This window comes from Lepisosteus platostomus, chromosome 4 (genome assembly GCF_059453375.1).
Source record: "Lepisosteus platostomus isolate fLepPlt1 chromosome 4, fLepPlt1.hap1, whole genome shotgun sequence".
NCBI lineage: Eukaryota > Metazoa > Chordata > Actinopteri > Semionotiformes > Lepisosteidae > Lepisosteus > Lepisosteus platostomus.
This window is the reverse complement of record NC_142614.1, coordinates 55,904,757-55,930,029: the sequence shown is the minus strand read 5'-3', so window position 1 is coordinate 55,930,029 and position 25,273 is coordinate 55,904,757. Positions and strand designations below refer to the sequence as shown.

At 35.7% G+C, this 25,273-nt stretch overlaps 1 protein-coding gene and 1 long non-coding RNA gene across 2 annotated transcripts in view; one reads left to right on the top strand and one right to left on the bottom strand.

Moving 5' to 3' along the window:
* Positions 1-880: 880 nt before the first annotated feature.
* On the bottom strand, positions 881-2,113 carry LOC148673462 (uncharacterized). The gene is made up of 2 exons (XR_015936027.1): positions 1,997-2,113; positions 881-1,383 (listed from the first exon to the last, which is right to left on the bottom strand). It is a non-coding gene; the product is annotated as an uncharacterized LOC148673462 (long non-coding RNA).
* kcnn2 (potassium calcium-activated channel subfamily N member 2) overlaps positions 2,101-25,273 on the top strand; it is a 77,897-nt gene continuing 54,724 nt past the window's right edge. Inside the window, exons 1-2 of the mRNA XM_088629939.1 lie at positions 2,101-3,076; positions 3,525-3,620. Of these exons, the coding sequence (XP_088486065.1) occupies positions 2,105-3,076; positions 3,525-3,620 (1,068 nt within the window). The 5' untranslated portion in view covers positions 2,101-2,104. The remainder of the gene's footprint in view (positions 3,077-3,524; positions 3,621-25,273) is intronic.

The following is a 25,273-nucleotide window of genomic DNA, read 5'->3' as shown; positions in this document are numbered from 1 at the left end:
TAGGATTTAAATAATTCTATGAACTTTTTTTTAGAATGTCAGCAGGATATCTAAAACAAATCTCCATAGAAACGACAAATTTTCTAAACGTTTGAAACAAATCGCCTTTTATTAATCACAATAAGTCTCAGTCACCATTGTGGAAGAATAGTGGATTATTACGACCTCTAGTGTTTAGAAACGTGTTAAAACGACATTTAGTCCGTACAAATATTGTTCTCAATTTTCCTCCCTTTTACATGCAATTTAACAGGCACATAAAATTGATAAATGTGCGACTAAAATATGAAGGCACTCGTGTACGCAGTAATGTATTTGCCGTAACCAAACAGAAATAGTTTAATATTATAAAGAAACCTCGGACACCGGAATAAAATAAAATATACTGGAAACAAGTAGACTTGTCTCTGCACTTAAGTTTGCGGTTTGAAGCTGAAATGCGCGGATTATAACTTGATTACCAATGTACACAAACAGGTCCTTTAATTATTTATTGACAGACTTGGCAAAACTTATTTTATTGCAAAGAAGCAGCTGGCAAGGAATTAAAGATGATATAGAATAGCAATTCAGGAAATCGAATCCAGGTAAGAAATTCAATTACTTAATGAAAGCTCTCCGGTTTCAGCTTGATAGCATCCTTTGCTCCTTTGAAAGCAACTCCAATGCTATAAATCAGTCTTTCTCTACAGCTTTGCTGCTGGTTGATAGGAACTGTAAATCTCATATGGCCAGCTGAGATCAATAGATTGATTTACGTTAGTTAAGGGACCCTGCAGTACTCTATTTGCATATTATTTGGATAAAGATTACATTTACAGCATTATTATTTGCAGTACAACTGACTTCCCCACATAACATATTGTTTTTTTTACCAGTAAATTATCTAAATTTGTATAAGATATCGTGCGTTTTGCCCGATTAAAATTGCCTAACTGAAGGTCGTTTTCTTGTTTTTTAAACAGTGCTTGTGTTTATTTTTGCAATGGATTTATTTTAAGAAGGCATAAATATCTGAAGTACTTTTTATTTCGAAAGCGCTACAGTACCAGTCAGCTTTCATGTTTGGTATCTCATTTAATACTGTATATAGGCTAAAGCATTCTGTCAACGACGTCTGTAGTAATGCAACATTTCGACTCTAATGTCTTTCTTTTTTTGAACTCTTACGAACTTTCCACTGGGCAGCGATACAAAACGATTCGTTTCATGCGGAGACAAAGACAAGTTGTGCATTGAAAGGGAGACAAGTTTTCCAAGAAATGCTGACGACGCACATTCGTGCTCAGGACTGTTAATCCTTTTGGCTTCGTTTAAGGCTCACACGCTGCCTGAGACACCGCTGTGTTTTGTGTCCTTCTTGATAGTTATCTATTGTGAAAACTGTAGGAAAAAATGTAGACAAATAGTTGAAGCAGAAATCATAATACAATTGGATACTGATAAGCATTAACCCAAATATGGCACACACTCAAAGACCATTCCGAAACTGCGAGAATTAGCACAGCACTCATAAGATCCCTCAAAGAAATATAAGCTAAATACCCACTGTTTATTTGAAGAAGCATATATTCCAAAAAGCAAAATAAATGTTCTGTGTAGCGTTCTATAATAATTAGTATCGGAATAAAAACTAAAAAGATCACATAGATTTGTCACAACGAAAAAAAACCAGTTCAAAGTTCGGCGAGAATCTAGAAGGAAAAACAGTTTTTTTTTAACAAAGAATGATCTTACGCAGTCCCAACAGCTGTTTGAGTCAAATATTGATGACTGTTTCTCTTGTGAAAAAGACGTGTTCTTCTAAATACGAGGATCTTACAAACTTAAAATCAGTTCACTGTTACATCTTAACCAAATTGTGTACATGTTGCGTACGATCGGCAACTTTGCTGCACGTTCCTAAACCTAGCAGGAAGGAAATGGCACAAATGGTTAAATCTCTGTGAGATGTTACAGCACTTCCACACTTAAAATAACAGACGGTATTCCCTACCTTTGGCAGTTTCCTACTTCCCTACAGCAGTTACAGTAGGTGGAATCCCAAAGGGATGAGCTTCCCCACCGCAATTCCAAATTTTACCTCTGTGTTGCAGGTGACGTCATGCCAGTTGTTTTGGTCCGCCCGACCAATCGGACGCGCTGCTTGGATTCTACAGGAGCCGAAATGGGTCCATCCTCGCCCCAACAGGACTTCCCCATCCCTACCATAACGCATTGCGCTGGGTGCACTGGCCGTTCCTCCTGGTGCTTTAACAACTCTGACATGGAAACCCCATTGCAGTTTCAGCACGATTTTTTTCAGGAGCAGCAGCAGCATCAGCACTACCAGCATCAGCACCGCAGCCTCAGTCAAGAAGATCAGTTTCTCCAGCAGCAGGACGATCAGTGCTTCACATGCAACAACTGTCCCTATGGTGCAGGGGAGAGCCTCGTTCTTCTGCGGACTTCGCCCCCCTTAAGTGGAGCCTTCAGGACCAATTCGTCGCCCGTATCGTCTTCTCGACCAGGCAGTCAACTAAACGTTAGCGAGTTCACGCCTTCTAGCCATGCCAGTTCATCCCGGCAACACCATCAACACCACCACCACCACCACCATCACCAGTACCAGCAGTGCCACAGTAGGCAACAGGGCAGCCCTGGCAGCAGCCGCAGGGAGAGTAACCCGTTCACCGAAATAGCCATGAGCAGCTGCAGGTACAACGGTGGTGTGATGCGGCCGCTCAGCAACCTGAGCTCTTCCCGCAGGAACCTGCACGAGTTGGACTCGGAGTCACAGCCTTTACAACCCATCTCCACTACCGCGGGCGCACCCGAGATAGTAGTTTCCAAGCCGGAGCAGAACAACTCAACTACCCTGATGCCTTACGGATCAGGAGGAGGAGGAGGAGGTAGCAGCGCTGCAAATAATAAATCGAGCAAAAAGAAAAACCAGAACATCGGCTATAAGCTTGGACATAGGAGAGCCCTCTTCGAAAAACGAAAGCGACTGAGCGACTATGCTTTGATCTTTGGGATGTTTGGGATTGTTGTTATGGTTATAGAAACTGAACTCTCTTGGGGGGCTTATCAGAAGGTAAGGAAACGTCACCTTCACTGAAAAGTGATAATTTAGTTTTTCTAGGACCGCATGAAAAAAATTAAAAGCTGACATAGCAAAGCAAATAACATATGGGTAACGCAGGTATGCTTTAAAATACCTGCGTTACCCATATGTTATTTGCTTTGCTCTTTGTGCTTCTTAAGTAAATGTTGTGCTGCCTCTTGACATTTTCATGCCTCAGGGGCTGCTTTCCCTACAGTAACACTGGGAACCCGACAAAGACAAAATCCGCTTCTAGAAATTATTGTTCACCTTTAATTATCACTTCTTGCGGAGATTAAGCTGTTGCAGCCAAGCTAATTTTTAGTATTTCTTAATTTAAAAAAAAATCTGTAATGCCATTTATCATTTTATGTTAAAAAAACATAGTATTAACTTTTTGGGGGTCTTTAATGAAAACTTCGTTTCTTTTATATTGCAGGAGTCGCTGTATTCATTAGCTCTAAAATGCCTTATTAGCCTTTCTACGGTAATTCTTCTTGGTCTGATTATTGTATACCACGCAAGGGAAATTCAGGTAATGTTCAATTTTATTTAAAGATACCTTAAAAACGTTTAAAGCTAACGTTTTTTTACAAAGCACAATGTTTTAACACGATAGCTGTCTCTATTTGCACATACAGTATTTTATTTTCAAGTGTCACTGCTTCATATTGTTCTGTACAGTATGTCTGGGGTTGAATATGCATAGAGAAAAAGAGAAAGATTATTAAAAAAAAACAAAGTTTTCCCTTTCATAGGTTATGCGTCTAAGAGCAGAAGCTTGTAGATGTTTCCTTCATGTTTTGCAACATTTTACTTTGTGAAAGTAATTGGTAATAGAAATTCTAAGCCCATTTTAAAGGTCCTTAGAGTTAAGTAAAAAGGAACTTCAGAAGTTAAACTAATAATACACAAAATCATCCAGAAAAGTTTCGACTTCCTGCTTGCAGTTCTATAGTTAAAATCATACACTTAAAAATATTAAAATAAAACTGATTACAACGTTAATGTTAATGTTTTATCAGATAACGCGTCTGCATTGTGTGGAAACGCTTCTACCGTTAAGCGCGCAGGAGCAGTTTTGAAGGGGCTGTGTGGTGTCGACCGCAAGGATTGTGTATGTACAGTACGTACTGTATTTTGCTAGATATTGTTATTTTAGTCCTTTATTTTGAGGGAATGGTAATTTTAAGAGCTGGACGTGTTCCGTAGGTTCTCAATAAACGTATTCCGTTTAGCCTTTCGTGGGTGTAACTATGTTAATTCTTCGTACTAAGCACTGGATCTCATACTGCATACATTTAATATAAATCAGTCAGGAAAGCTTCTGGTTTACTTGAGCACAGTAGGCACTTGGTGTACGTACGGAATTTAACTGAAGAGAAAGCGTTCGTAGCTTTTTTACCTGAATATGCGGTGTCCATTTTGTAAATAGATTATTAACATATGTAATTAAATGTTAACTTTATGCGCTCCTAATGTGTTTTGTACACATTACTACTGTTCAATTAAATGATTAATCCATACACGTGTTTACACAGCTGATATTGACCCGACATTTTCCAGGTACTGTAGCTCTTTCTGGTGAAGGACAGGGATAGCCTTTTCTCAAAAGTGGTATGACTGTGTATCTCTCAACACCAACAAATCTGAAGCAGTGAACTCTGAATCCATCTGAGTAGTCTTTAACAGAGAGCCGTTACGTGCAGTTTTTCTTATTGTAGAATGCCTTGAATTTATAATTAACGTTGCGCAGATGGGGGTTGATATTGGTTTATCTGCATGTGTATATAACATAGCTGTGTATGTTTTCGTATGCATAAGTATATTATAAAAGACAGGTTGTGGTAAATATTAGTCTCCTTTAAACCTGTGTATACTGTATACTGTGTAACACTGTCGAAAATGTACTGTATAGTATGTACCTTTACCTTTAAGCAGTTGATATTGGAAAGAATCAATCTAGCTGCTTCACTGAATGTGCATGTAAAACACAATAAACCACAGCAACCATAATAAAGAATTTGTCAAAAGAAACTAAAAACAAATCAAATTAAAGACTGAAAAGATAAGGCTCATCATTTTTTCTGTTAAAAACAACTAGTTTCTAACAGAACATAACTGAATTGGTAGTATTGTGGTAGTAAATTCTGAAAACAGACTTCTGTGCTTTCAGTGCCAGATTTACTTCTTTTGCTTTTATCCAACTCTTTTTTGTGTATTGGTTTAACTGTAAGTAGTTGTGCTCATCCAAGTATTTATTGTTGTTCTTCTCTATGGGCAGTACGCGTAAGAGTTTAGAAGCCTTGTTATGTCAGTGTTTCTTATACTGGATGCTAAATACAGCAAGAGTGGTATTAACTTTGCTTTGATTGCCATTTTAACATGACAATATCCATAACATGTCATGTTTATAAATAAAAAACATGTTAATATATTTAGCCATTTTATTTATATTAATTTAATTAATAACATTGTAGAAAATCCATTTTTAGTTAATGTGTATTTTTATGATAGAAAGCAAATAGTCATTTTTCCATCATTTGTTTCATATTCTAAAGTTAGTTGTATGAATCTGAAGCAATGCAGGATTTAATTAAATGATGTTGTTTGTCTTTTCCGAATGGGAGAAGGAACGTCTTGCACGCACAAGAAGTGCTGGAAAGGACAGTAAAGTCCATGATTCTAAACATCCAACTCATACAGTCTGAGGCCCAGCATAGTAATTGTTAGCATTTGTAAGTCATGTAAAATAATGCAATCAAAGCTCAAACAGTTTGAAATCTCCTTTATTCCACATCAGACCTCTAAATGTTAATTGTACCTAATGAAATCTATTGTTAATATTTCTGAAAGACAATGTAAGTTTACTCTGTAATAATTACAATAGTAACAAAATGTGTTCAAATTAATGCATTTCAAATTTTTCAGAGGTGTAATCTATTCTAAATTTAGCTAGATGCAATATCCTGGAACCATTGTGCATATTACAATTCCCCAGTTAAAATTGATGAAAATGGATGCCTTTAGATCTTCTTTTAAATTCATCAACATCTGTAGTCCACAAAACACAATACACCATATGTTATCTCCACTTTCTGCATATTTAGTAAAGTAGAAAATATGTTTTTTTACAAAAAATCCACATTCATGGCTTTATCATGTAAACTAAAATCCCAATGATATTGTGGAGTAAAATGAAAGTACTAAGTTCCATGCAGCATCTCTTTCTTACATACAAATGACCACACAGATAAAGATGCAAATTGGCAAAATGCTGATACAATCCAAATATAAGGTCTTACAATTCAATTAGTGCAGATACTGTATATTTATTCACCTCCTATAGTTAACATTAGATTATGAAAATCTAAGACATTTATTCAAAATCCAGATTTTATAAAGCCTTTTACTGATTGGATATATTGAATAAATTACATTTTATGGAAGTGTGGTTCAGGCTCTTGTCAGGTATTCATATCATGCTGCATCATACTGCTGTTATACCCCTGGCAAGGTACAGTACCTGACTTAGATAACTTCATTAAAATACCCCACGTTTTAAAAGGGTACTTTGTATAAAAGTGTCAGACAAAAAATAAATCAATTACAAAGCTTGGAAAACTGGGGGAAAATTGGGGAAAATTAAGAAATGGCAGTAAACTATAAGTTGTGCATTCAGCGAAACGATAAGTTATAGAACCTTCTAATTTCAACAATGTCACAGTATGAGTTACTTTTTTGACTCAATTCTCAACAACACCAAAAAAAAACAGTGCTTTTTTAAAACAAAACAATCACCGTTTAATATTATGTTTTCAAAAATGAATGTAGGTGTTTTCAAAGATTTTGTCTTTTGCTTTAATTTTACTTTTCCCAAGACCAGCTAAACTTGAATGGAAAAAAAAATGTATATTGTTGCCATGCTACATTTGTAGCACACAATTTTTTACAGTTTACAATTTTTTAGAGGAGATCAAGAGTTAATAGTGCCCTATAGCCACACAATGTTCAAATCCCTGTTTTTCGGTGTGTTTTATAATTTGATACTTGCTTCTAGTATACCATGTGATATGATATAACATATTTTCCCGCTTTTTACATTAATTTAGGAATTAAGAAAAAGTATTTTTTTAGCTGTGACCTTGAACATAAAAAATCTGGTACTTTAAAATTCTGTGTCCGTAAATAACGTAGAACTCAAGCACACTATAGTACAGTACAACCAGACAACCAGTGCTGTTGCATCAATTGATTGAACTGCAGTGTGTGGGCGGGTGCTTTCACTAGAGAGTGAAGGGAGTAGGTTTGTTTTAGATTACTTCTGTGTGTTTATACAGTACTTATCTTTTAAAATCAATTGATCTTAGAAATAATCACTTTAAAAATCAAGAGCAGATTAAAAACAACCCAAGAACATTACCAGCATTATTAATATTCTATATGTTTCAGATGGAGAACAAAATTATGTACAGTATAGTAGCTAGTATAGAAGTAAATTAGGTATAGCACTGTCTCTGCATTTCCGATGTCAGGAGCTATGCATTACATTTACAATAATACAAAGTTTTTATGTGATGCATGTTTTTTCCTACTGAACCAGTGTATGATGGATTCTAGCACTGTGCCATTCCCTGCCATAATTAGTAGAAAAAAAACTAATTTTTGATGAGCAAAATTGTGTTTTTTTTTCATCAACATTTTTATACAAACCATCATTATTTGTCTTTAGGAGGTTTAAGGGGGTTTTTGCTTTTATTTTCATTAAATGACACAAACGCTAAACAAAAAGCACCTTTGCAAAAAACATGGTTTTCCAATAACCAGAGATAATTATATATACACAGTTAAAAATGGCAACTTTTTCATTGTAAAATATGATATGCTGACTTGTTTGGTTATGATATTACAAGAGTTGTTATGTGTGTGTTGAAAATGTTAGTTAATGTCTTCATTCTCCTTTTTGCTGCTGAGTATGAAATGGCAAAATGCACAGCAGGAAATGCATACTGTACCTGTGAGTCTACAGTGATAAAGGTTGTGTGTTCACTCATAAAAGGCAAAAAAGTGAGCCAATTTTAATGACAATGCTACAGCTCAGGGAAGGAGAGGAAATTATTGTGAGTATATTGCTGGAAGGACATCATAATGTGAAATCACTAGGGAATTCAAGATCTTTGCTCATCCACCATGACTAAAGAACAACAGATCTCAGATGTGAGAGAAAAAAAAAAGTGCAATTGACTCAGATCCGGTTAATCTGTATAATAGCCGGGGAGAGACCAGATGAGGGAACACTTCCTCACAGTATCAGCAATAGCTGCTAACACAATTTGGCATCATGGAAGACCCACAAAACTGATTACAGCTATCAGATGTCAGAAGAGCTGGCAGTATTCAATCAGGTGACCCAACATTTGGAAATGTTATGACTCAGCAAATTAGGGTTACAAGATTGTGGTTTACACATTAACATGGACATCAGTGTCCTGTATAATAACAAATGAGAGAGTGGTAGTTTCTAATGCGTTCTGGCTGTGCCGGCTCTATATTGAATCCCACACAGCAGATATATCTAGTTCAGAATTAAAAGATAAAATTACTGTACATTACAGAACAATGCTGCTTAGAGTGGCTGAAGCACTGTGTGAAAACGATTTAAAATTGATATTGTCACTAAGTAATTAAATAGCTTATTTTCTGACAATTGTGAGTGTTAACCAGATGCTTCTGGTATCACTGAAGTGAATGGAGAGTGTGAAATTGTAGCAGATGCTGCCAACTTCAGAGTTTGAGGGTATGGTTTTCACTTTCTAGGCAGAGGTTTTTTTTTAAATAACTAGTAACAGTTCTGAAATAGAGTAAATGGAATATTAAGATAATATTTTGTTTAGTAACTGTGTTAAACAAGGGGAACTGGCCCTGGTCCTTTTCTTTTATGTCCCACTTTAAATAATCAATAGTGAGAATTTGCAAAACATGTTTTCAGCCATGTACAGTAGTAAATTATTTGTTTCAGATAAATAAGGAATGGCTAACTGTAGTCCACAGTTTTTGGTTTTGTCCTAGCAAATGATCCCAAACCTTCCATATCAAACATATCACCTTGTAAAGTGGCCAAAATGTACAGTAATTGTTCTATGTGTTCAGAAACTGAAGAGTTAAAGGTAATCTATAAAACTTGCTGGACTATGGCTCTGCCGGACCAAAGCTGGCCAACCCCGCTTTAGAATTTATTATTAAATGCTAAGAGGATTGAAGTAAAAAAACATGCATTATCATGGATTGTGATGTTTTTCACTCTCTCTTTGAACTTTTTCATAAACTGTATTTCTTTTTCTGTACTTCAATCAAGTTACTGTATACCAAACATCTTAATTCAGAGGTCTGAACGAGCCACTTAATACTGGATATATGGAGGCAAAAAATGTAAAGAACCGTGTTAAAAAAATACAGAAATTTGTATTAGATATTTTGAACATTCACCATAACAGTATATTCATTCTTCTCCTGTTTGTTTTTAATTTGGTCCTTTTTTCTTATTTTGGTGTCCTGTATCCATTACTGCCAATGCCATTTCATGAATGACATCAGTTTTCCCATTTCCCTGGTGGTACACTAAAATAGCCTGGAATGTGTTGACCAGGCTCAAGTGCAACCACACACTGTCAAGAGAATTGCGTGCACACACTTGTTTTAGTGCACGTGTTAAAAGGCACCCTCAAAATATAGTGTGGTGCTTTACTTGACTTTTTTCAGTCTTCGACTTTGTAGGTAACTTTCACAAATCCAATTTTAGGTTCTTTGAAGGAAAGATAAGCACTTGATGTTGACAAACCTTGCATATACTGTACAGCTCGCCGTTCAACGCAGTCTGCACTCGGCAATGTTTTTTTTTCACTTTCTTTACATGTCTACAATTTTCACTACATTCGAAACATACTGTACAAAACTTAAATAAGGAGATTGATGTCTGACCCATGCTATCCAGCTTAGCTTTAATGAAATAATTAATTAAGTAAAAAGCTATGCATTTTTTAGAACCCATTTCAAATTTTATAACAATTTTCATGATACAAACTACATGTAAACCAAAAGGTTGCAGGCAACTTTTATAGATTCTAAGTCTATACATCTCAATAAGATATGGCTTCAGATTTAACAGGCCAGAAGTTCCACCCAGAATCATCTTTCCAGCTAGGGAGGTATCCTGCACCCCTAACTCAAAATGTAGTCATTTTGATTGGGATGTACCGGACACAACACACAGAACAGGTCACACTATATTGTGCCTGTGTTAAGATTCTCTGTCCCAAAAATACTTAACCCTAGTTAGGTTTTGTTCACTTAGGCAGGTTATCAAGTTTATTTATGTGTAATTGTTGCAGCTTTGTTCCAGCCATATACGTAGCATTTTCTGTTGTTCAAATCTGTATTCTTCATACTTTTTATTTTAATAAAAGTTGGCATCCACTCTTTTGCCCATGGTTCCTTGAAATAAAGACATTTCTACACTACCTAATCAAAAATATACAGTATATAAATTATGTGAGATAACAGTATGTTATGTGTAAATGTATTAGTGTTTTTATTTTATATTGTTCTGTTACAATTTGTATCACATGTATAAAGTTTTACTTCTGTGCAGAAACATGCTGCATGTAGGAGAACATCTGAACAATTTAAAATAGTGGTCATACAATGTGATATACGTACTATATCACTACCATACTCACTGAAGAGTATGTCCTCATCTGCTACCAAATGCATATATCCTCATAAACAGAATTACCACCATATTGTGAAACCAAAACACCATCATATTTCACCTGTGAAATTCCAAGCAGGCTTTTTAGTACAGGATTTTGATTGATCCATATTAGTCACCTTGTATTGGTATAAAGTAACAAAATTACATAACGTGAATACTCTACAGTATAATCTTATGAAACAAGTTTTGCATGTACAGTATTACTACTAATAATTACATGAGGAGGAAAAGTCCTGGCAGTAATTCTTTGAGTTTTATTGTATTTATTGTGGTTTTCACCCCAAGGCACAGTGTTTTAAAGTAACAGGTATCTCACGTAAAGTTCTGATTTAAAAGCTACAGTACATGTCTCTCCCCATTGTGCTCTCAATAAATAAAAATAATTAAGAGAGTTTTTATCTTCCTTCAGCAGTATGGGTTGGCTCCATGATAAGGGATAGCAACTGAACAGTAGCCATTGATTTACCAAAACCAGTTCAATATCTATGTTTAGTACTAGTTTAAGCATTAGTCAGCTATAAATTGGTAACTTGTAAAGGTGAATTTATGTGGATTTAGCAATATTTTTTAGAAACTTATAACAGGCCCTTTGTCTCAGGCAGTCTGAGATATATTTAGATATGTTTAGATATCTCAAAATTCTGCTGTTACAAAAGTTACCAATTATTCTGTTTTTTGGAAGTTTTTGTATCATTGACTTTTTTAACTTTGAGTTAACCATGCAAAAAAGTGTCCACTATCTAATAATTCAAATGTAAACTTTACTTGACTTGTTTCTTTTCTTGTTGTTTTACTATTGTTGAAAACATCTCCATTCCATTATAGTTGGTTGTGTGTTTATCATTGTAATTATATTTGATTATTTAGGCTGCTGTATTCACCGAATATAGTACAATTCAAATGATAAATGAGCTGTAAAAAAAACATTAGAAAATGTTGTATAGTGAAAAGTGGTCTGGAAAAAGCATAACGCAATACAACATTACTTCTAAGTAAAACAAATAAATATACTATTTAAATATACTATGGATTTGTCATTTTAAGCCTTATCTACACTGTTATGTTTTATCTAAAGAAAAGAAGATGCTGTAAGTACTGTAAGTTTTTTTTAGTATGTGTTGCTTTAATTTCAGAAAGCTGCATCTTCGTAATTTCTCTGCATCTTCAAAACAGGTGTCTTGTGCGCAGTGCTACACACATACAACTGCAGTCCGCTAAGTGGTATGATTCATTGAATAATAGAACACAGTTCTGAGTCTTCATAGCTGTTATTATTCAGATGAATTACTTAAAAGATAACATGGAATTGTGATTCGTTAGCTGGAATGCTACATTTTGCTCATTATGATGTTTTAGATAAAAATTATAGTAAATTAACACTTGCATCTTAATTTTTTTACACATTCAGGGGTATGCTACAAAGATTCAAGTCCAACAGTTACATTTTGCTATTTGTTTTGAAAGTCAAGAATACTTTTCAAACACTTCCATTCCAAACACTTCCATTTTAATATTTTTACACATTATGACTCAGCAGTATGCTTTCAAGATAATCCAATAGTTAAATTATGCTGTTCGCTTTGGAAGTCAAAGTCAAGAATATTTTTCAAACACTTCCATTTTCATTTTCTTATACCTATTGAGATGTGAAAATGTCTAATGATTTTTGATTGTATTGAGCAAATAACTAATGCTGTAGAATATAGCATGACAGTATGTTGTTTTATTTAATTATGTATGGAGTAATACATACTCCTTACTTTTAAGGATGAAATACACACATAAAGCTGAGTCTATGGACTATATACAGTACTATATATCCCTATTGCCCCAAATATAAAATGAACAGCTGTGTAATTTAAGTGTTACCGACAGATTATAAAGGTTAATTATCAAGGTTGATAAGACAATGATAAAGAATCAGCAACAAAATCATTAATGCATATTAACACAGATGGCTTCTTCACAGAGAATGCAGTTGTGTTCCATTTTATATGATTGGTGTAGTGTGTTCACTAGCCTCTAGGTCTGTCTAGTTTTTGACCAGATGATATCATTAGCTTTTTGAAGAAACAATGAAATAGTTTTATTTTTAGTGTTTATACTTAAAAATGCAGCTTCTGTCTGATATCTTATTAAAACTGTGTGAAAACATTAAAGATGAATTTTCACTTCCCAAAGGACATGCGATCCATCATTTGGTGAAAGATTGAAATAAAGGTTTAAATTGTTTTTCTCACATATTTGTATATACGTAAAAGCTTATTTGGGAACTCTTTTAAAGGGGAGTCTCTTTTCTTGAGTTTTTCAAATAAAATAGAGGAACTCATTTACTTTAAGGACATTACCCATTGTTCTGAAAGAGGTGTTCAACTCATGTCACGCTGTCTTCATGCCATCATTTTTCATTTGATCTAGTGTGTAGTCCCAGCAAATTTCTTACGAAAGAACATAGCATTTTCTGTTTTTGTCATGAGAATAATAAAGATAGGACTTTTTAATATTTATTCTTTCACACGTAAGGAATACCAACATAAAATTTATGGTAGCTTTTCATCTGTATAGAGCTGCCTTTATATACTGTATTTACCTATGAAACTAACCAGGACACATCTGAGATTAATATTTTATGAAAACATGATGGTCAATCCTCAAGGATCATGACTACTAATATCACTCAATGTAACTAATAATGTAACTCAATATATTAGCTAATATATTACTCAATATGTTTGGAGGGTTTCATTTAAATATCAACAATATTGTAACACTCCAGAATTATCGCCTTTAAAAAATATTATATAGATCAGTTAAAGCACCCAGAACTGCAGTTCTTTCAATTTTACGTGCTTTATTTTTATAAATTAATCTCTTATATGACTCTTAGATCCTGCTCCACTGTGACCCTGAATTGGATGAGGGGGTTAGAAAATGAATGGATGGAGGAATGGATGGATTACTGTTAGAACTGATTTTTTTTTTATTTTGAATGACTTTCCATGAATCTTATGTTATTTTTATAAATAATATTTACAGGGCGGAACAGTCGTACCATGGTTAACATCGCTGCCTCTCGGTGCTGAGTCCCTGAGTTCAATTTGTATTTTTGTATTTGAGTTCACATGGGTTTTAACGCCAGGTGCTCCAATTTCGTTCTGCAGTCCAAAGACATATGGTACTGGTACTGTAGGTTGGAAAAATTGACCCTGGTGTGAGTGTGTGCATGTTTGTGTCTGTGCCCTATGATGGACTGGCGTCCCATTCATGGCGCATCCTGCCTTGCACCTGTTGCTTGCCAGAATGGGATTTTATAATAATAATTGCTTACACTTATATAGCACTTTTCTGGACACTCCACTCAAAGCACCTTACAGGTAATGGGGACTATTACCTATAATGTGCCACCACCACCAATGTGCAGCCCCACCTGGATGAATCGACGGCAGCCATAGTGCATAGTGCCAGAATTCTCACCACACATCAGCTATTAGTAGGGAGGAGAACAGAGTAATGAAGCCAAATCACAGATGGGGATTATTATGAGGCCATGAATGGTAAGGGCCAATGGTAAAGTTTGGCCAGGGCACTGGGGTTATACCCCTACTGTTTTTGAGAAACGCCCTGAGATTTTAAATGACAACAGAGAGTCAGGACCTCAGTTTTTACATCTCATCCCCATCACTATACTGGGGCATTAGGACCCACACAGACTGCAGGGTGAGCCCCCCCTGCTGGCCCCACTAACACCTCTTTCAGCAGCAACCTTAGTTTTTCTCAGGAGGTCTCCCATCCAGGTACTGACCAGGCTCATACCTGCTGAGCTTCAGTGGACTGCCAATTGTGAGTTGCAAGGTAATATGGCTGCTAGCACAGGGATTTACGAGATAATGGATGGATGGATGGATGTATGGACTTTCTAACAATCTTCTGTTATTGTTCTGAATAATATTTGTGTTTTTTACTTTCAGCCTACTTTACATTCCATTACAAGTTATTGACAGTAAAATAAAAAAAAGTGAAATAATGATTTCACATTTCAGTTTGTTCATATTTGACATTTGATTTTTTTTTTCCTTTACCATCTAGAATCTTGTTGTTGTTTTTGTACACTGAGTAATATTCGGATAGATTGGCAGAAGAGCCCACATTGTGATGAAAGCCTTCCTTTCTCTGGCTTGGTACCAGTGAGTGTCTGAATGCTAATGTTGAGCACTGCAATTGAATGCCAATTTAGTCTTCTCTTTGTTTTTCTAGCCAATGTCAGATATTTGTCATAACTAGGACTCCACCCAGAAAATTCCTGATCCCATATCAGCCCTATAAACCATTTCTTAAGTAAGGCCTTAAGTACTGTTGCTGTTTCTTGAATGTTCAAATGTGAGTTTCAAGACCAATTAATAAAAGACATGCAATTCATGTTGATTATCCTACATAAACTGCATCAAGTCCAAACACCATGCACTATGATCTGGTATCTGTTGATAGTCATGTAGATGAATCATTTTCAGAACATTCCCCAAAGGCATGGCACAGCAGTGGTACCATTAAAGTAACCCTTTTTTAGATCACCTCAGAGGCCTATCCTTCAAATCAAATTGTCATTTTGGGCATTATTCCTAGAATTAATAATCAGCCCTCAAGCCTTTCTATACTTTTGTCAAGAAAATAGAAGAGCATAAAGGACAGAAAATGTTAGTAACAGAAAATAGCTGGTAACAGCTACGCTCATATCGTATGAGTCTGTTCCAAAGTATTATACTATTTACTCATTAGAAATATTCACTCTTATTTCCAATCAGTTTTTGTAGAATCATTAGAATATGTGGTTTAACATTAAAAACTTTTTCAGTTCTAAAAGAGATCGTGATTTCTTTGTTTTGTGTGCTGTGCTGCTCCCGTATAACACTTTTTTTTGTCATTTCAAAATCTACAAGTTGAAGACGTAGTCCATATTGATTTGAGTGGAGAAGATATCTTATTTCTCACATCTTACTGATGGCAGTAATGCACATTGATGACACAGAAACTGTTTTCTCTCTCTCACTGTAAGACAAATCATTTTATGTTTTCACATATGAAGCTTTTTTTGTGTCAGATTTTGAAGGCTAAGTAATCAAAGAACAAAGTTGTGATAGAATGGTATACGTGAATGCATCTATATAGTGCTTTGTATTCAGCTTTTTCCCTTTTATTTAGAGCAATAGATGAAATAAACATTATAACTTTTAAAAATATAATGTGTCTAAGAGAACAAGGCAATACTAGAAGAACAGTATGACTGATAATTCCAAGGATTTTAAGTGTTATAAAAGCAGAAACATCAAGGACAATCTAGACAGTCAACTTAAGAAAATTTAGGTATACCTATTATTCTGAAATCTGTTACAGCATCTACCAATACTCACATTATTTTATATTTCTGAAAGGATTGAAATGATTAGATACAGTAGATAGATAATACTTTATTAATCCCTTAGGGAAATTGATGTGTTACAGCAGTCCAGCCCAAGACAAGCAAAAACAGACAACAGAATAGTTATAAAAATAAAAAAAAACAACAAAAAAATAAATAAATACATAGGTGTGTGCAAAATGTGATGATCATAGTCACTGTAAAAACAATAAAATATGTGCATAGGTTTATACAGACTGATTGTCCAAAAAGTACAATGGAGCAAACGAGCAAATGAAGGGCTAACAGTCCTAGCCTAGGGCAGCGTTATATACCCTGACAGCCGCCGGGAGGAAAGACCTGCAGAAACGTTCCCTTGAACACCGTAACTGGAGCAGTCTATTGCTAAATGTGCTCCGCTGCCCAGTAACAGTCCCATGAAGCGGATGAGAGGCGTTGTTCATGATGGCTGTGAGCTTGGTTAGCATTCTCCTCTCAGCCACCACCTCCAGGGGGTCAAGGCTCAGCCCCAACACAGAGCCAGCTTTCTTAATACGTTTATTGAGCCTATTTCCATCTCTTGTCATGATGCTCCTGCCCCAGCACACAACAGCGTAGAAGATGGCCGCCGCCACCACTGATTCATAAAAAATGTGCAGCAGTGTTCCACACACACCAAAGGACCTGAGTCTCCTAAGAAAATAGAGTTGGCTCTGACCTTTCTTGTACAGGGCGTCAGTGTTACCAGACCACTCCAGCTTATCTTCCAGGTGTACCCCAAAGTACTTGTAGGAATGTACGCCCTCTATGTCCTCACCCTGGATGGAAACAGGGTTCAGCGGAGACTTATTCCTTTGAAAGTCAAAGATCATTTCTTTGGTCTTGCTGGTGTTAAGCTGGAGATGGTTAAGATGACACCACTCCACAAAGTTGGTAATCAAGGTCCTATATTCCTCCTCCCTCCCCTCTCTAATACACCACAACTGCAGAGTCACCCGAAAACTTCTGCAGATGACATGTCTCAGAGTTGTACCTGAAGATTATTTTCATTGTCTTATATTTCATTGAACAGTTTAGTAGTGGAACTCAAGTAGAAAGAGTATTTTAATAAACAAAAAACACTAAATAGGCTATTACACAGACATGCATTTCAACAATGATAAAAATCATAAAGGACAATCACAATTGTCTTCAGTTTGACTTCATCGTCCTCCTGAGTCCTAGACTGAACCACATGAGACTAAGACATCTGTTACATTCACTTCAGCCAATTGAGTAAAATGAGAACAATGTGGTTTGTTTTTTCATTAGCAAGTTATACATACTGTATATTAAAAAGTATGTCACATATCGGTAATTTAGTAATTATTTAAAGGAACATACAGTATGTTTTAGTTTGGGATTTTTAACTATTTGTAGAAAATAAATGTAGTATAAAAATAGATAAAAAAGTCTAGAGAAACAAAAAGAAAATAGTTAATACACTACAAGTCTCGGGCTACAAAAGATGTATATGTATATACATACAGGTTTAGAACAAATGTTGAATTTTGTGCCAGAATTCAATAAGTACTGAAATGTAAACTTTTCCTCTTTTTTCTATGCCAGCTAGTGTAACTACAGAACATACTGTACACCATGTTTTGTAGAATGAAATCTGTCTGTAACTTGATCCCTCAGTCAGGTTTCAGGTAACTCTTGATGACAGGAAACTTCTGAGTGTTTTCATTGTACAACTCGGTAACTGAATGAACAGACACATTAAATATCTGATCTGGTGATCATTTTTATATCAGAGTTAGATACTGCTAATGTTTCCCGGTGGGGAAAAGGGAGCAGTACCAATGTGACATAGAAAACAGCAGTCTTTAAAAGTAAAAACAAGTATTTAATAATATTATTTAAATGTATTTGTTTAGTGATAACATTTTGCATAACATAAGCAACGCTCAATACATATTTTATTTAGTGTAAGCATAATTCAATGTTAGTAAGCAAAATAAAATTGCTGCTTAGGACTTACTTTTTCAAGTAATTCAGATTGAAACATGTATCTTTCAAGAAACTGTAAACGCTGTCTACAATAATAAGTAAGATGAGATTTACTCAGCTAAGCAGGCCCTGAGTGGAAAGCTTTGATATCATAAATAAAACATTACATTAATCTCTAATCGAGCTAAACCTCTCCTGCCCATTTACTAATGAGATTGAAGCATTTCTTATAGTGACAAGATATATGTTCCAATCTCAACATTACATGTATTAAATATTGAGTTGAAGTCCATTAAACATATTGTGTTTTCCGAAGCCAGCCGCAGAGTGTTTTTCTTTAAGGAGTCACTAAAACAGATACTGTATATAGGCAGGCACTATAGAAAATAGAGGCAGGCACTATATAGGCAGGAAATTCAACTCTTTTAAACTTGAATAGCATTTATTTTTTCATTTAAGGCAAAATTAAAAATTCATACTGACCTGCTAATTTAGCCACTTTGCTGTAGGCATGTTTCTTGTTTAGAAAATAAAATGTGTATCTTGTGTTTGTAGTCGTAAGTTCATTTTTGTGTTTGTGAGCATTTAAATTAAAGTTACTTAATGTCTGTGAGACTTTAGTATGATGACCAGATCAAATTGAAAACAAAATTTTGCATTAAAAGCTTAGGTAAAATTATTTAGTCACAGAGTTCTTAATGGAAATGAGAAACATGTTCCACAATCAATGATTCTGTATACATACAGTATATATAGGTCTTGGACTATACTCATGCAATAAGTCTTTAAAGCAATATGTAAATAGAATGTTTGGTGCATGTAAGCAGAAGAAACATTAAATCAACCATAAATCTTACAGGCATCCAATACAATTTACACATGACAGGAGTTGCTGAGACAGAGCACATTAGTAGCTTTACAAAAGAAACCTAGGGCAATGAATTTACAAGTTATACTGTAAGCACTCAAAAGAGAAAATTAGGTCTTTAGTGCAAGAATCTGGGTGAATGCACTTAATTTAACTCAATAAAATAAGTCACAGTTCATTTAATGTAATATTCATAACTTTCTTGGACTATTATATACACAGATCACAGTGAAATTAATTGAATTAGTGTAATTCAGTTGTGCAGTTGTTTCAAGTCAGTATATTATACAGCTCATGAAATTATGGTAGGTAAAGTAAAGCCACTGAACTTAAATGACAGCTAGAGTAAGCAGCTTTAGTGCTTAAATCCATATTTCAGCACTCAAACACAGATTGTAGCTGAACCCAGACTGAAGAAGCTCCTGCTAGCATCTGTTGATTACACAAAGTAGAAGGATCACTTTCTTCCTGGTGGTGAAGATATTGTTCTCGCCTCCTAAGGGATTTGAAATGCTCTGGAAGTAATCACTGATCCCTGACTCCAGCTATGTACTGTAGCTGTCGGCACGTCCAAAGCAGATATTGGCAGATATTTTTTACTGGCGAGACCTTTGGTCTACGCCTTCTTCATTCTTTCCTACTGTATCACAGGGATTTATTTGTTTTGCAAATGGGTATCATTTTCATGATGAGCACATGAAACTAAAAAGGGTGTAGTATACACATAAAAAGCAATTGGCTTATTTCCGGTATGTGACAGCTGGAGACATTGGTGACCAAGCTTTAAACTTTAAGTTTTACATTATACCAAAACTTTCTTGTTTCTTGTTTCTTACTCCTCTTATATCGTATACCACACTAGAAAAAAGAACAATACAGTACATTTACAGTTCTTAATAATAAGAACTATAGTATACTGTATTGGATAAATGGGTATGAAATTTTAACACCTGCACTGTACATGTACTGTACTGTAGTTATTCTAAGTAGCTCGCAAGCTCTCTACTGGGTCATTGGCTGCCATGTGAGAGGTTTACTCTTGTTTACTACATTTTGCTAGCACATGATACAGGAAATGATTTGCATTGGTAGCCAAGGTAAATAACCAGTTTACTTTGGCTAGCCATCCAGTTTCATTATCTTGAAATGCTGTAGCAAAGTATAGAGCCAAGCAGGTTTCACTGAGAAGATGTACAGTAGCATTGTTCACTTTGTATTCTGTGTTTTTATTTTACAAGAATAGAGAGTTTGACATTTGAATATCAGCATAGAACGTAGTTTGTGTGATGTCAATCATCTAGCCATTTTTTAACACAAGCTGTATGAAGCTTGAGAATTGAATCCGGTTCAAATCTTGATTCAGGGGTAACATATTTCAAAATCTGTATTAAATTGTTCTTGAAATTATGCCTGCCAGGTGTGAAGTTTAGTAATATATTTCTTTTTCTTTTTCAATAGATATGGTTTGATACGCTGTCCTTCAAATTCAGAGTAAAAATTTTGATATCAGACTCCATCACTACAACTTGTGTTTGACCAGTTCTTGAATGAAACCTAGCAATCACTAGAGGCTTCAAAGCAATGAAGCTTAATTAGAAAACCAAAGAAGGCTTAACAGCTGAAAGGTTGTGTTTTTTCTTTATTTTTCCAAATTAGAAAGCATTTTATTGGGGCCTCTTGAGTGACTCAACCAGTGTACAGGAAGCACTCACTTGAACACAGGCGGAGTTCTGTGATCCAGGCACTGTTGGTTCAGTCCTAGGTTGTGTTACTAACCAATACTGACTTGTATTTCCCGAGCAGGTGTGCCACGTGAGTGCTTCTAAGGGTTAGTTTAAAAAAAGTAGAACACTTTATGAACTTTTTATTTTAAAAACTGCAGATGTTAGATTGAGTTCATCACTCGCACGAGAACAGATTCCCTATCCCTGTAAATCCCTGGGGTCTATATTGATAGATCATAATGCTTCACTACCAGATTTGACAGACAGGGAAATACAGAAAGAATTACAGCAAATCAGTGATTACAGATTACACCAATTTTCTGCACAATAATGTATAAAACCAATCTGTTAAATTACCCCACAGCACCAACAAAGACAATTTCTTCATAAAACAATGGCCAAAAACTGTATACTGTATATTCCACAGCTTTAAAAAAATATAATAAAAAACACAAAAACTATTTAATTTCATAATGTACAACAGAACTTATAAAGTCCAACCTAGTTATGCAGCAGAAAATAGCAAGTTCTTAAAGCATGAATAACTCTATGTATCAAAAATAACTGGTACTACAATCCTAAATGTCCAACAATACAGTATAGGATTGAAGAGAAAATGAAATTAACAAAAGAATTGTTATACATCATTAAAAACAATTAAATGTAAGAACTCTCATAGTAGTTATTAGTTCTTATAATAGTACATTGTTTATTTGTTCTTTTTGTTTCCTGAACATTTATTGTCACGAGGGAGTTTGATTACACCTGATTTGTAAAGCAGGTAGTGTGCAGTTTCGAAATAATTAATTACTAAGGTAATTGCAGTAACAGATAATTAGGTACATTATCTGTTTTGCTGCTGAGGCATGTCTCCATCTCTTTCACTTTCACTTTAATTTTTTTGCATCAGAAGCTGGTTAGAGGGACTGAACACTTTCTACCTGAATGTTTCATATATTTTGTTGTGCTGCCGGAAAGCTGGCTGTGTGGGTGCATTTTAAATATTGTTAATGGTTTCTTTTGATTAACCTGTTTTTGATGCAGCAGAACAACTTGTTCTGTGATTGGCGGATCTTTTTGATGGAGGAAAGTTCTATATAATTGCAGGTGATTGCCATCAAATCTGTGAATTTTGGATTTTTGAAGTCATAAAAATTTTCTTTGTCTGTGGTTTCATATCTTCATTGCCGTCTCTTTTTGGGAAGGAGCGTAATACGTAGTTTGCTTTCTGTCATGCAGATGTAAAAGTCTTAATTGAGACTCTAAATTACGTTTTTCTGGTTGTGAGAAGGTCTTGCAGTTTTAGACTTTCAACACTTCACAGATTAAACATCCATTATTCTCAAAGGGCAGACTTGGAATTTATACCATTCCAGATGTGTCAGCCCCACCCATCCATGATCAGAAAACTGGTAAGATCTGAGACAACCTGGAGGACCTACCTCAAGGAGGGGCTAAACCCTGCATGGGTCAGTGCATTGCAGGCCACAGATACAGGTGATAAGGGAGGACACAGGAGCACTGGGAGAAAAACCATGAATACAAACTTAACATCGAAAACACTCCGGGCCACAGTGTTAACCTTCGCACCTGATCTTTCAAACATGCTACACAAAATGTGCCGTTACATAAGAGAGGAACAGGATGATAATAAAAGGAGTCTCTCAAAACCTGTAAACCAGTATAGCTACAGATACACATCCACAGACAATGAAAAATTGGAGAGACAGTCCAAAGCAGACGAAAGATGTGCACAATTAGGTATATCCAGTTTGATGTTCTTTTTAGAAGAAGAACTGGCATTGGACAAAAGATACCAAGGCTAAAGTGTTTTCACTTTATATAAACTTCTGCATTTAATAAAATACCTTTATTAATCTCCAGCTTATTGACACAATTTATTATGTTTACTTGTTCCAACAAAGGTTAACTGAATGATGATAGCCCCTTCAGAAAGGCTAACTTGAACTCACAACTGGTAACCCACTGAAGCTAAGCAGGTGTGAGCCTGGTCAGTACCTGGATAGGAGACCTCCTGGGAAAAACTAAGTTTGATGCTGGAAGAGGTGTTAGTGGGGCCAGCAGGGGGCGCTCACCCTCCGTTCCATGTGGGTTCTAATGCCCCATTATAGTGACGGAAACACTATACTGTAAACAGGCGCCGTCCTTTGAATGAGACGTAAAACTGAGGTCCTGACTCTCTGTGGTCATTAAAAATCTCAGGGCGTTTCTCGAAAAGAGTAGGGGTGTAACCCCGGCGTCCTGGTCAAATTTCCCATTGGCCCTTACTAATCATGGCCTCCTAATAATCCCCCTCTATGAATTGGCTTCATTACTCTGCTCTCCTCCCCACTGACAGCTGATGAGTGGGGAGCGTTCTGGCGAACTATGGCTGCCGTCGCATCATCCAGGTGGGGCTGCACATTGGTGCGGGTGGAGGGGAGTCCCCATTACCTGTAAAGCGCTTTAAGTGGAGTGTCCAGAAAAGCACTATATAAGTGTGAGCAATTATTAATTATTATTATTAATGTGCCAACCATTAAAGTACTTCCAGGTGTTCTGTTTGGCATCACTTATTTCTAAATTTTATTCTTAAAATGTACATGATGTCCCACGGTTTTTGTGAAGATGTATTCTGGGACATCAACAACACATTATTTCAATAGCAAGGTTTTGATCTTTTCTCAGTTAGATGCAAGTACTATATAAATTCACTGCAATAAATAATTCAATAATAAAAGTAGTCAGACCTATATTCTGAAGATTTGTGTGTTTAGCAAAGAGAATAGTATGCATGTTTTTTCCATGTCTATCATTTAAAAAGAAACTGTCTTAGTTAAATTTAGAAGTGGAGGGTTGCAAAGGCGTGCATTTAAAAAAATGCAAACAATTTTTTTCTTGGAAATCTTAAGGGGTAGCGAGAAGGGTCCATATGGAATTTAAAAATGGCTCACAGCTATAAGCATCGCTCAATGATGTCAGAACAACAAAAAATAATTTATATATAATGTTTAATTTAAATAGATGTGTAAATGCCGACAAATAGCTATTACATAGGTTAATAAATCACTGTATTTTTTATATACTGACATTATTAATGTAAGAATTATTACAGTAGTAGTAGTAGTTTACATAATTTATATTAGTTTTCTAAAAGTTTTGAAAAAAATATTTTGTGGATCCATCTGTAGACAAAAAAACAAATGTATGTACAGTAAGTCCTATGACATGTTTAGCTGAGCCTATCACTTTTCACACTGTACCACACCCACTGTATATTTCATATCTATATCAGCTTTAACATCAGACTGAGGACTAAAGCATGGCATGTCTGATTCATAACACTCCGAGATCATGAGTACATAGAGGTAGGCATTGCATGACAAGCTGAGGATACCTTTACTGATTAAAGGCCATCCAACCCTTGTAGAACTCATCCACTTGATCCCTGCACCTGCACCTGAACCTGAGAAGAATAGTGATGATCTAAAATGAGCACATTTTACTGTAGATTTACTGTAAAATAAACGAACAACATTTTACCAGACATTTTATTTCAAATAGAAGACCACAGTTTTAAAATGTGCATGATGACACCCTATTCTGTAGTTATCCTGCAGAGATTGGGCACTTTGTATTTCAAAGCATCCAGGCATATACTGTAATATCCAGAAGCTGTATCACCCTGCAGCTCACAACCCACTGGAGCTCAGCAGGTGTGAGCCTAGTCAATACCTGGATGGAAGCCCTCCAGGGAAAGCTAAGGTTGCTGCTGGAAGCGGTGTTACTGGAACCAGTCAGGGACACTCACCCTGTGGTCTGTGTGGGTCCTTATGCCCCAGCATTTTGACTAGGACACTGTACTGTAAAAAAAAGGTGATTTTTGGATGAGACATAAAACAAAGGTTCTGACTCTCGTTGGTCATTCAAAATCCCAGGGCTTTTCTTGAAAAGAGTAGGTGTGTAACCCTGGCATCCTGGCCAAATTTCCCTCTGGCCTTTACCAATCGTGGCCTCCAAATAATCCCCATCTATGAACTGGCTTCATCACTCTGTTCTCCTCCCTACTAATGTGTGGTGAGCGTACTGTGCGCACTTTGGCTGTCATCACATCATCTAGGAAGGATGTATTCTGTATTCTAAATGTTTTGTACTGTATATTTTTACATCTGTACCATTTTGCAATAATGTATGTGAGCATTATCGAAATTTTTAAATCTTATGATTTAAATAGGGTATATTTAGACGTCCTCCATAGACCCTAATTAGACGGCAGTAGCATCATCTCTGTTTTTTGTTTACGATATCTTGCTAAATTTCTTTTCTTGTACTTGGATTTCCAAACTGACAATATAAATTTAATTTAATATAAATCTTATCTGAGGGTGTTATGAGTGGGGAGCTGCAAAGGAACTGGCAGAACTTTACTCCATCTGAACTT